Here is a 13011-nt window from a genome sequence, read left to right as displayed (position 1 = left end):
GAGTCATACTGATTCTCTGCCTGCCTTGGAGCCGGGGCCTCTAGGGATTCTGAGAGCCACCCACGGCTGACTTTGGCTTCAGGGGAGGCTGTCAAGAGGGGAACAGAAGAGGCCAGCCTGGCTTCAAATGCCAGTATGGCCTCCTATCATCTCTGTGGTCTTGGCTACAAATTGGGGAAATGGCACGTGCCTCCTGTGGGCTGTAATAAGGACAGACGACAAAAAAATGCAAATGCCTAGAGTAGTTCTAGGCACAATAAAGGGCACCCTATCGAGGTAAGTTCCCCTCACCTCTGTATCGGCCAGGACATAACGCTGCCCTAAGATTCCACAGGAAGCCCAGCTAGTTATTGAGTTTCTTTTTTCTTAGTTGAAAGCTCTGCCTCTGTACTTTATAGTTAAGTCCATTTTGGTTACTGTGGATATGGAGGTTCTAGTGAGTTTGGGATGCTGAAAAGATCATGGGTTCTAGGGCTTGGTGACCCTTGCAAAGGACTTAGTTAGGTTGTTTAGCATCTGTTTTCTAATCTCTAAAATGGGTGGTGACAACACCTACTTCACAGAGATACTACGAGGCTCAACCAGGATGAGGTACCTAAAAATGATTTGCTGGCTGTAAAATCCTGGACTTTTCAAAACTAGGTCATTCCTGGTCCAGTGTGGTGGGGCACACCTGTCTCCCAGGAGTCTGAGACAGGAGGATCATAGGTTCCAGGTCAGCCTGGGCAACTCAGTGAGACCCAGGCACAAAATAAAAAATAAAAAGGGCTGTGGATGTAGCTCAATGGTAGAGTACCCCTGGATTCAATCCCTATGAACCCTTCCTCCCAAAAAAAGAAGTTGTAGGATGTACCATTCTGTGCCAGGCCCTGTGCAGGATGCTCTACAAATGTCATCCACATTCATTCTCACAGAGAACTTTCATAAACAAGGGCCTCTTACAGAGAGAAGTGAGGCTCAGAGACCTTCAGTTCTTGCCCAAAGCCACACAGCTTCAGCATCCCAGCCTAATTATGCTACAGTCCAAATGCATGTTGTTAATGACTGTACCGAAATGCTCAGTAAATTGCACAAGGTTTGATCCAGAAGGGGCTTCCTGTCCCTGATAGTGGGTCTTCTTGTTGCTTGTGTTTTTTTTTCCAATGACAATTAGCAGAAACATTCTAGCCCCTTGGCAGAAGTGCTGATCGGGGTTTGGGCTAATCATGGTTTGATGGGGGCACAAGATGGATCCATCATCCTTCATGGCCAGAACTGTGGACTCACGACTATTATATATAAAGATGTCTAAATTCCATTCCTCCACCCCACCCACTAACTCCCACACACACTGAGGAAAGGGAGGAAACAGCACCAGAGAACATCTCCTACCCACCCAGAAAGCCACTACTCAGTGAATGCTGGGTGTGCACGCCAAGAATTCTAAAAAGACGAATGGTTTGGCCTGTTCATCTGTACGACCTGGCCTCTGTGCCCTCAGAGGATGGATCTAGACATGTGCATTGAAAGGGTGGGAGGGGCTGGGCCCCCAGTTCGTGGCATACTTTGATTGCAACCAACCCCTTGTGCCTGGCCATGGAGTGGGGGCTGCCTGGATAACAGCCTGGGAAACTCTTCCCATGGTAAACTCTTCCCACCAAATGGTCCTGACAGCTTTCCACCTTATGGCACCTGTTAGCTATGGTGTTGCAGTGCGGACAAAGCCTGAAACTATAAGGGAAAACAACCCAGTGTGCTCAAGACGTGACCCACACTATATATCATCTCATGACATTTTTCTTTAATGCACGCAGATGGGCCTCTCTCCCCTCCTGCCTGTTCCCAGGTATTGGTGGGCTTGTCACGCTTTGTCTTGCTCTTCCCCACTTACTCGGCACTTGTCATGGGAAGGCAGCTCTCCATGAGGCCTGGCAGGGGAGCAGTACCTGTCTCCATCCGAGCGTGCTCCATTCTCTGGCTGTAGCCTCCTCCCCAGGGGAGGGACATCAGATGCTGGCACAAATGAGACCCCTGCTGCTAGACTTTTGGCTTCCTTTGTAAGGAAGAAGCATCTGGAGCAGGGTTTAAAGCTCATTGGCTAGAAACAGGCCTTGCCCTGTGCCATTTGCTCAAATGATGCACACAGCACCCCGCTACCTATAGCTCCGACCTGGAAGTTGCTGAACTGATTCAGGAAAAGGAGAGAGAAGCCCAGAAAATGCGAGTTCAGATTCATGCCACACAGCAAAGGAAGCTGAAAAACCCGATTCCCGGTTTCCTTTTGCCAGGCAGGAGAGTCCGCACTCCCGGTTTAGTCAGGCGGGGAGGCTCAGGCAGTGTTAGGTGGGGAGGGCACAACACCGGCTACTCACGGGCCTCGAGCGCTGTATCTTGGGAGGCGGTGGTCGAGTGGGATGGAGTCTTTGTGGCTGTATTAAAGTGGAAACTTAAAACATCAGTACACACTGAGATAGGCTGACGCACTTTACACAGGACCTGGGGAAAGTATCCAGTCACTTGAGACAGAGCCAGAGGGCTATCACGATGCCTCTTGCCCCTCACCCCCACTGTCTATTTTCTGAAGCTATCCCCTCTGCTGACTCTAGTTCTGGACTTGTCTCTGCTCTAGATTACTGTGGTCATCTTCTAACAGGGTCCCTTGCTCTGATTTCCAGTTTAGGTTGTGGTGGTGGTGGGGACCTTCTAAACTGCCATATGGTCATGTCACACCCAGTTTCAAAACCTCAGTGCCTCTCCTGTACTTGAATGACAGCTCAAGGCCCTGGGCCAGCAAGACTTGCTGCTATGCCCTACATCATAGAACTTCCCCAACCTTTACCTGCCCACCCTAAGTAGACCCTTAAGTAGTACTGGGCTCTCATGCCTCCCTCCAGCCTGCCCCTTGGGTGCGACAACCTACCCTGTCCTGATTGGTCTGGTGAACACAAACTTGTCTTTCAAGACTCTGCCTTGGGCTGAGGATGTGGCTTTAGCGGTAGCATGCTTGCTTGGCATGCATGGGGCGCTGGGGTTTGATCCTCAGCACCACATAAAAATTAATTAAAGATGTTGTGTCCACTGAAAACTAAAAAAAAAAAAAAAAAAAAAAAAAATTAAAAAATTTTCTCTCTCTCAAAAAAAAAAAAAAGAAAAAAAAAAAGACTCTGCCTGGACCAGGTCGTATCTCCAGGACTCCCACTGCCCTGTGCTTCCTGCTACTTGGGACTTACTGTGAAGGTTCTCACCCCCTACATTCACACTCTTTTTTAAACATAGGGATTTGTCCCTGTGCCTGTAGGAGGTTGTATGAGATGTGGGGGAGAAATACTTGCTCAATAATTGCTTGATGGATAAACACAATTTGCATAAAATGCTTGGCTTTTAAAATCAGGATCTGAATCAAAAGTAATAGAGCCGGGCGTGGTGGCACACACCTGTAATCCCAGTGGCTAAGGAGGCTGAAGTGAGGATTTTGAGTTCAAAGCCAGCCTCAGCAATGGTGAGGCGCTAAGCAACTCAGTGAAACCCTGTCTCTAAATAAAATGCAAAATAAGGCTGTGGATGTGGCTCAGTGTTTGAGTGCCCCTAAATTCAATCCCCAATACCACACACACACACACAAAAAAAAAAAAAAAAAAAAAAAAGGCAAAGCAAAGCAAAGCAACAGAACGCAGACTTCTCGGTTCTACCCTCAAATCTTTTCATCTTGAAAGCCACACTTTTCAAAAGCCCCTCCCATGATGGATGTGGGAAATGGATAGGCAGAATAAGGACAGTAAAAATCTACACAAGGCCAAGACCAGAGACCACCCTCCTCCATGGCAAACCCTGCTGGCTTCTAGTTGGTCCCTGTCCAGTCCCTCAATCCTCAAAGATGCATCATTTGACAGTGACTAGGCCTGCATGAGCCAACACAGGGGCCACGACCCTGTGTGGTGAGTATGAATGAAATGTGCTGTAAGTGTGCAATACATTGTACTAGATTCCACAGACTTAGTGTGAGAAAACATCAAATTTTTCAATAATTTTTTTTATGGCTGAGTGTGGGGGCACACACCTGTAATCCCAGTGACTTTGGAGGCTGAGGCAGGAGAATCATGAGTTTAAGGCCAGCCTCAGCAAGACCCTATCTCAAAATAAAAATCAGAAAAGCCTGGGGAAGTAGCTTGGTGGCAAAGCACTCAAAACACCCTGGGTTTTGTCTTTAGTATTCCCCTCCTCAATACTGATTGCATGTTGAAATGATCATATTTTGAAAAAACACCCTGGGTTTTGTCTTTAGTATTCCCCTCCTCAATATTGATTGCATGTTGAAATGATCATATTTTGAATACACTTGGCTAAATGTATTATTAAAAGCAATCTGACCTGTTTCTTTTTCTTTATTTATATATATATATATATGGTGCAGATGGAAACAATGCCTTTATTTTTTTATTTTTATGTGGTCCTGAAGATCAAACCCAGTGCCTCACACATGCCGCGAGCGCTCTACCACTGAGCCACAATCCCAGCCCCTCTTTTTACCTAAACATCTTTACTAAAACCTTCATTTTCTTTTTTTTTTAAAGAGAGAGAGAGAGGGGGGGGGGAATTTTTAATATTTATTTTTTAGTTTTCGGCAGACACAACATCTTTGTTTGTATGTGGTGCTGAGGATCGAACCCGTGCTGCATGCATGCCAGGCGAGCGCGCTACCACTTGAGCCACATCCCCAGCCCCGGAATTCATTTTCTGAATTCAACTCCTAGGAGGGCCCATGTCACAGGTGTACCTGGATCCTTGATGTCTAGCACAGGGCCTGCCAGAGTAGCCCCAGAGAAAAGTTGGTGGAGGGACTTGATGGAGGATTGGGATCTCTCATAGCACACGGGGAGTGTGTCTGGATGGAAATACACTGTGGCTTCCCAGTCTGCCATTAGTTGGGAGTGAGGCCCAACCTGGCCCTTTCTTTAGTTGGTGGGTAGGGGATGCTCCCAGACAGATGGGCACAGCTGCCATGTTTCTTTCTCTCCACGGCTTTACAGGTAAAGTGTGGGACAGAAGGGGACAGGACCCCCAGGTCACTTTGCTCAGAAGGAAGAGGACAGGGATAGAGGAGCTCATCCTTCCACACATGTACAAGATGCCGCCCCCAGGCCAGACTGTCCCCTGCTTCTCTTAGACTTGGCCAGTATGCTTCTGGGTTAACTATCTTTTCCAATCCCACTGTTACAATGCTTGACACCTCTGGCCTGGGGTACTTTCATCCCTGCTGAGTGACAGGGTAATAGAGTGCTCAGGAGGTAGCCTTTGAGGTCAGACAGTCTTGGATGGAACCCCAGTTGCCTCACTATTCTGAGTTACCCTGTGCCCATGATTTGACCACACTGAGCCTTACTGTGATAATCTATGAAGTGCAGGTAATGGTGGGTGATGGCACCCACCCACTGTTAGAAAGGTTCATTGAGACGATGCAGGTCAGGTTCTTGCAAGGTGCCACCACTAGACTTTAGCAACTGTCACCATTAGCAGGTTTCTTCCCCTCTCCAATGTATCTTCTACACCTGTTTTCAGAGTGAACTTAAAGAAAAAATATGCCCAATCATGCCACTTGCCAGCTTAAGTCACCTTAGTGGAGGGCCACATCTTCCAAGTTGTCTGTTAAGAAACACTGTCCCAGGAGCCATACCACGTGAAGGGACAATGGGGCTTCCCCAGCCAGACAGGCATGGGAGGTGCTTTCTGCTGTCTGACTCCTTTTGGCTGCCAATTCTTACAATTGAAAACAAACAAAACAAAACAACAAAACCCCACTCAAGCCAGGCAAAAACCTTTTAAAAAGTCCTGTATCACAAATTTATTTGAACAGACTATAATGCCCACTAATATCTCCTGGAAAATGAGGCCTGTGTATTCAAAGCCCTACCCACCTACCTCTATAATCTGACATTTGACCTTCCCCACCAATGCACAGCGCACAGATTGTCACTATCAGTTCCTTCACTTCTCTACTCAAGCCAGAGTCTAGAATAGTTCTCAGTACAGCACAGGGGCTTAGCAAACAACTTTTGCTTAAACTTTCTGCAGAAACTCAACAAATGTTACTTTTTTCAGATTTGGTAAGTAACTTATTTCCTGTGATTGACTGCGGGAAGTGCTGGTTCTTTTGCAATGGAACTTATAAATGGCAACAGGACAGCAGCTTCTTGGCTATGTGCAGTCTAGGAGCTGATGGAGTAAGCTGGGGGGTTACTGACGCCGTGAAGGGTAACGTGGTAAGATGTCCTGGCGCAACTGGATAGATAAAAAACAAACCTAACAAAAGAAATCAAGACAGGAAGCCATTCTGGCTCTATCTGATGTCTGGGGGGTTTTCCTTACAGGCCATCATCACTGAGGGATCTAGTCACCAGGGTAACAGGGAAAAGGAGATGTGTTCACTAATACAAATTCTCTGATGCTGGACGTGGATGCCATTCCAGGGTGGCCACTAGGGGGAGAAAGGTGAACTCCTAGTGTGGGGGGTGTGCATTAAAGACCCCCAAATTGAGGGAAGGAAGGGGATGACTGCAGTAATTATGAGGGTACCCTGTCATGGGGTGTGTGGGTCCTGGGCACCAATGTTGAGGCTGGGGACAAGTAGGCATTTGGAAGATGAGCAGGAATTAGGCCATGAATGGGGGGGGAACAGCTTTAGGTTTGAAAGCTAGAATGTGTGCTTTGTGGAGAGTCCCCTTGCTCCCACCAGAGGCCAGGCATCAGGCTTAGTTTGTTGCTGGGTGACTTTGGCAAATCCCAGGCCTCACTGTCTTCATCTGTGAGCACCATCACAAGGGCCCCACTGTAGGGATGCTGGATATTAGGGTACTTCACAGAGAGTCAGTGGACAAGGGGACAGGAGGAAGCCTCCGCCTCCTGGCAGTGAGGGAGTGACAGAGCTGCCTGGTCATGGTGGCTGCAATTTCCCAAATATGCTGGGGTAGATGCCAGTTGGGGACAAAGACAGTGGTGAGAGGAGAGCTGAGAACTCTGGGGAGAATGAGGACAGGCCATGGCAGGGAGTGGTGGTAAGCTGGATGGGAAATGGGGAGAGAAGCCAGGGAAGACCAACTCAGAAAAATATCCTTTTCTAGAAAATAGCCCCAGCACTCAGGAAGCTGCACGCAGGACAAAGTGAATGCAGGCACTGCAGAGTGGGCTGGGACTCTGTGATGTCATCATCACCAGGTAGGCACCCCCCACATACACACTGCAGCTCCATAGAATATTCTGTACATTTACAGACTATGGCCCACAGCTGGCCCCCCTGCTTGTTCATCTACTTGGCCCCAGTGGCAGAGAGCCTGTTCTTTCTGGTAATGATCCACATAGCACTAGGAACAGAGCAGAGCTCAGGCTTCTTAGAATCTATGCTCTCTCCACCACTGGGGAAGGCAAATCCAGAAGAACTTTAATGCAGGAACAGGGCAGTAGAAGTCTGATGCCTTTGCCTAGAAATCGTATCCAGTGCGATTCTCAACACCCTGGACGGATCAAGATATAGTGATGCTGACCACTGTTTCTTTTCTTTCTTTTTGGTACTGGGTATTGAATCCAGGGGTGTTTTACCAGTGAGCTACATTCTTAGCCCTTTAAAATTTTTTTTTTGGTAGTTGCAGATGAACAGAATGCCTTTATTTATTTTTATGTGTGCTGAGGATCAAACTCAGTGCCTCACACATACTGAGGCAAGCTCTCTGCCACTAAGCTACAGCTCCATCCCTCCTTAGCCCTTTTAATGTTTTATTTTGAGACAGGGTCTTGCTAAGTTGCTTAGGGCCTAAGTTGCTGAGGCTGGCCTTGAACTTGCAATATTCCTTCTTCTGCCTCTCGAGTACTGGGATTATAGGCATGCACATTGTACCTGGCTACTGACCACTGCTTCTTACATAAGATCAAAAAGACTGGGCCTTTGGCAATCTTTGGCTAAGAAGAGTTCAGTTAACTATTTATTTGGCACCTTCTGAGCTGGATGGTGAGGAGGGCTGGAGGGTTCGATGGTCAAAGAAGAGCACCCCTGTCTCTGAAGGCCACATCTGGGGAAGCAGATTTGCTCTGGCAAGTGGAAGGAGGCCTCCCACGTATGCTGATGGAACAATAACTTAGGGGCCAAGGCCCGGGGATTCAGAGGAGAACAGGACATAGTCTCTTATCCTTAAAGAAGGTAAGAATGTACAGTCTAGTGGGATTTGACCCACGTTGTAGGTGAGACGAGTATTTGTGGGTTAAAACCCTGAAAAATATATTTTGGTTTGGAAAGATATGGAGAGAGAGAGAGAGATCTTTCTGGTTCTTCCTTTTCCAGCTGGGCTCAGTATTGGCTCCACCACTTGGGTGAGATGTTTAACCTCTCTCTCTCTCAGTTAACCCTCCTGTGAGGATGCTCCAGGCTGCAAGCATGACTGCAGAGGCTCCACCTGGGATCCTGAGGATGAGTTGGAACCATCCAATCCTATATTCCCATTGGACTCACACTTTTCCCCAGAAAAATCCTGTGGATGTGAGGTCTTTGGTTTTCCAAGGGTGTATGCTGTCAGTTAGGCTCTTTTGAAGGACACTGGATTTTAATCTCTTCTGTTCGTATGATGCGTTTTCCTTTCAAACCATTTCTGCTCCTTTTCTTTCTTTTGAGCCTCACATTCTCTGGTGAGGCAAGTTAGAGAAGAATTATTTCCATTATAGAGATAGGAAATAGGAGGCTCAGCGAAGTTATGGGACTAGTATGAGTCACACAGCTAGTAGCCAGAATGAAAACAAATAGGTACTCTGAGTCTATTGTGTTATCCTTGTCAATTAAAATTCCCAAAGTTTTCTGGAATCCTTTACAGCATGATTTTCTAATCCTTGTCCCTTCTGTTATTAGGGATCTGTGCCTTAGAGAAAAGACTATTAGAAGGGATCAATGTCTTCCCTTTCTTTCCTTATTTGAGCATCTCTTTCTGGTATTTCCCAAAAGAGGCAGATGATTCATTTGTTTATTCAATACATAGTGGATTGTACTCTGTACCAGGCACAGGGGCCCACAGGCGAACAAAACTTGGAGAGGTCACAATGCAAGCGGGATACAGGGATGCCAAGGTCTGTGGAAACGTAAAGAAAGGGTCCTTTTACTGGATGGGGTGGTGAGGAGCTCAGGTGCAGGGTACAGGGGGGCCATGGTATCCTAGCAAGAGTAGAATGAGATTGGCTATGAGGATGGGACAGGCCAGGACCTGGGAAGGGTTGATAGGCGCCAGATAAGAGGACCATGACTGTCAGGCTAAGAAGTGTAAATTTCTTCTAGCTCTGTGGGAGAAACATAATCAGGGACACAATAAGAGGAAGCTTGGTGGATTATTAGATGGATGAGTGGATGGGTGGGCTGACAGACAATCCCCTCCAGTCACAGACTTGTCCAGGCCTCCATATTGCCAACTTTAAGCCCTGACCACATGACTGCAGGGAAACATGAATATGAGAAGGCAAGCCTGAAGGTGTGATTGACATGGAGGTCCCAGAGAAGAGAGGAACCCTTTGGCCTTTGCCAGTCTTGGCCTGGCCCTCTGCGTTTTTATCTGTCAGCCATGTGGGCCAGGTGAGTATGCTCATTGGATATGAAACCCACATTTATGAGGACAGCATCTGATTTGCAGTTAATTTGTTGATGCAGCAAAACACATTGTTTCCAAAAGGTCAGGAGGGGAAGTCATGTTGGAATATCAACTTAATTACCTGGGCGGCATGGATGAGCGGGCGCCCCACATGGGGCTGTGGGGTGGGAAATGCTCAACTGCCAGGCGCTGACTTGGGGGCAGAGAATGCAGCATGCATGGGAGCGAGGGGGGGGGGTTGTCCACGGCACCAGGAAGCCAGCCAGCCAGCCTGTATCGTGGGCACAGCCAAGGCACCTCCTACCTGCATGGCACATTCACTAGCTCAGGGAATTCTCTATAGGGAATGAGGGCTGCCACCCCATGTTATAGATGAAGAAAGGCAAGGCCTTGCCCAGGGTCACAAAGATGACAGGACTTTGGAGGATGGTCTATGAGCTCAGTTCAAATTAATGAGAGCTGGGGCTGAGGTTGTGGCTCAGTGGTAGAACACTTGCCTAGCATGTGTGAGGCCCTGGATTCGATCCTCAGCACCACATAAAAATAAATAAATATTGTGTCCATCTAAAACTAAAACAAAATTTAAAAAATTACAGCTGGGGCAAGGGGTCCAGGAGCAGTGCCTATTTAGGAATGGGTACATGGCTTCACTCCATTGTCAATGGAGGACATCCCTGGAACTATCCTATCCCTTCAACCTCTCTACAAGGTCAGAATCAGAACCCCCATTTCACTGCTGGGAAAGTAAGGCCACACAGAAAGTGAAATGTCAGAGTTGGTGGGGACAGGTCAGATCCCACCAAGTAGAGACAGGGAGGTTGAAGAGGACAGATGCTGGAGGCCACCAGGCTCATGCAGGTTTGCTGAAGGCTGGGGCCTGTGCATGCCAAGCTGGGGTGGGCTGGAGAAGGGAGGCAATCTTCCCTGAGAGGTATGTTCTTTCCTGAGGGCCAAAAAAGTGGGAATATGCCCAATGGGGCTGGTGTGTGAGACAGCTGGCTTCTAAGACTGGTCCCAAAGCACACCTTGATTTGTGTCTGAACTGTGATCTGAATTACTCCTTTCCCACCAGATCCCACCTGGCCCTAAAGAAGGAGGCCCTGGCGGGGAAGCTGGATAGGAGTTGGAGTTTCTCTGTTCGTTCTGGGGATGTGCATCAACCAGATAAGCTGCTGGGAATGGAGAGGGTGAAATAAAATTCACAATTAAGCTCTGTTGCTGTTTAACGAGGGAAGAGTTCACCTGGTTAATTTTCCTGGCTAGTAGCCACATCAATGCTCTGACCTGTGTGTGAAAGGGACCCAGTTGGGAGGGGAAGATGATGCTTGCTGCAGCTTTACAAAGGGCCTGTGGGCTGGGAGCAAGGCTCCTCTACTCTTTGGGACTGGAAATCTGCTATTATGCAAGGTATGGAAATAAAAGAGAGCTTCTTTTGATATGCCTCTAAAAGAGAGTGCATTGAAGTGATATTTTTGTGGAGTGTTTCCTTTGAAATGCCCAACCGGCTCTCAGGCACGGCTCTGCCTGTCCCCCAACTCCTGTCATTATTTCCAGTCCTCCTCATCCAGCCTCAACTAAGGGGATCCTGCTTGTTGGGGAGGATCAAATGCTTGCCTCTGCTTCAGAGTTGCAGTGAAGATGGTGGGAGCAGACTGGGGCCTGGTGTTTATGGCATGTGTTCTGGGCCTGAGCTGCTCAACAGGACACCCAGAGGGAGCTGGGGACCCTTGGCCCCAGAGCATTTGCAGAGGTAATGAGCTACCATCCAGGGGGATGCTGCATGGGAGGGACTTTGACATCACGACTGAGGATGAAGTGTCCATCTAGTGAGCGCCCACTCACTTGGCAACATGAAAGGGCTTTATCATGGGACAGGAAGGAGTCTGCATGCTGGAGCCTCCTTAATAGGCCAAGTGGTACTCAGAAGACTCTAGTTGCTCCTGACAACTTAGGGGCAGAGGCTCTGTTGTGATCCCATTTCACAGACGGGGAAATGGAAGCTTTTTGCCCACATTCATACTTGCAATCTCTAGTTGTCACAATTCCAATTAACTTTTCCATGTGCCTCACAACTTGCTGTCCTGAGATGCCACCTGCAAGGGGGCTGAGAAGCATTCAGGATTGAAGGTGGCCCTGGGAGAATAGTGCAGCACCTGCCACCAGGGCCAGGCAAGTTGTTGTCTCTGGAGAGGGCATGCTCAGGACTCGGCGCCTGCCTCTCCCTCAATGAGGAGCCTTGCCAGGCCATTCACTCCACAGGGCCCAGCACCCTCTTTGCCATGCGTGAGTGCTGAGCTGAAAGCCGCCTCAGACTGGTCCTGAAGAGCAGCGCATTCTTCCCGATGTTGACAGGAGTAGTATTTTGTAGTGGTGCTGGTTAATTTGTAGTGGCATTTGTGGTTTGAAGCCTTGTCAAGATCCCTGATTACTTCCCGTGCAAGGAGCGCGGCTGACGGGGAAGTTCACATGCTGAACAAAAGCAGCCAGGCAGCTGGGAGGGAAGGCTGCACCACTCCGGGTGACCCTGGCCGCTTGGGGGACAGCGGTGGGGGAAGGAGGAGGGCCAGCATTGGGGGGGAGGGGAGGGGAGCCCTTTGTTTTTAGTTGGTGCAGGTGCATAGTCTGAATAGGTGGCATCCCAATGGCGGCCAGAGGTCGGGTACCAGATGTGGCCGGTGGCTGGCCAGGGGCAGGGAGCTTTGCTGACATGTGCCATTCTTTGCCCAGATAGAAGCAAGAAGCAGGCGCCTCACTGCTACCTACACTGGGATGGCCATCTGGGATGTCATCAAGGATGCCTGGGTGACATTCTCAGAAAGCGGGAACTCATGACTCAGGAGGCTAGAGGAGGGGCTTCCAGAGAAGATCCCTCTCTGATATCAACAGGAGCTACGGTTTCATAGAATTTGCTACAAACTACGCTCTGTGCTAGGAGCTCTGCATTTAAGGTCTCTAATCTCAACAACCCCACAAAGAAGTAGAAATCTCACATTTGACAGATGAAGAAACTGAGGCTGTATTGCAGTGGCTTGCCTAGGCTAGGCCTTATAGCTTACAAGTGGCAGAGCCACGATCTGAGTCCAGGTCGTGGATTCATTTATCATGTATCCATGAGCCCTCCCTCCTTCCATGAGAAGCAGCACAAGCAGAAGGCAGATGTTGAAATGCATTCCTTTTAGCCCGAGGGCACCTCTCTGGCCCTGAGTAGGCTTCCCTGTGACATCCTTTGAGCTCTCTGTCCTGACCACAAAGGCAGTTGCATGCATCTCACCAAGCCTGGGTCCCGACTTGGCAAGGGTTTGCTCAGTATATTAAGGGCCAGGGCTAGCTCAGCAAAACCAAGATTCATTTATCATCTCTGGAAAGATGTCCACCCGAAACAGTATGCTACTAGGAAATTAAAATAAAAACCTTCTCCTGA

The 13011-nt window shown here is 48.5% G+C and overlaps 1 protein-coding gene across 9 annotated transcripts in view; it reads right to left on the bottom strand.

The window, feature by feature from the left end:
* Window positions 1–13011, bottom strand: part of DENND1A (DENN domain containing 1A) — a 521188-nt gene that overhangs the window by 23511 nt on the left and 484666 nt on the right. For 6 of the 9 annotated variants that reach the window (XM_081282502.1, XM_081282503.1, XM_081282501.1 and 3 more), the window contains one exon: window positions 2352–2408. The exons of the other annotated variants lie outside the window; for them this stretch is intronic. In XM_081282502.1, coding sequence (XP_081138628.1) covers window positions 2352–2408 — 57 coding nt within the window. The remainder of the gene's footprint in view (window positions 1–2351; window positions 2409–13011) is intronic. 9 annotated transcript variants of the gene reach the window in all.

This window comes from Spermophilus citellus, assembly GCF_964194105.1.
Source record: "Spermophilus citellus genome assembly, chromosome: 2".
Classification (NCBI taxonomy): Eukaryota; Metazoa; Chordata; class Mammalia; order Rodentia; family Sciuridae; genus Spermophilus; species Spermophilus citellus.
This window is presented reverse-complemented; position numbering and strand designations above follow the sequence as displayed.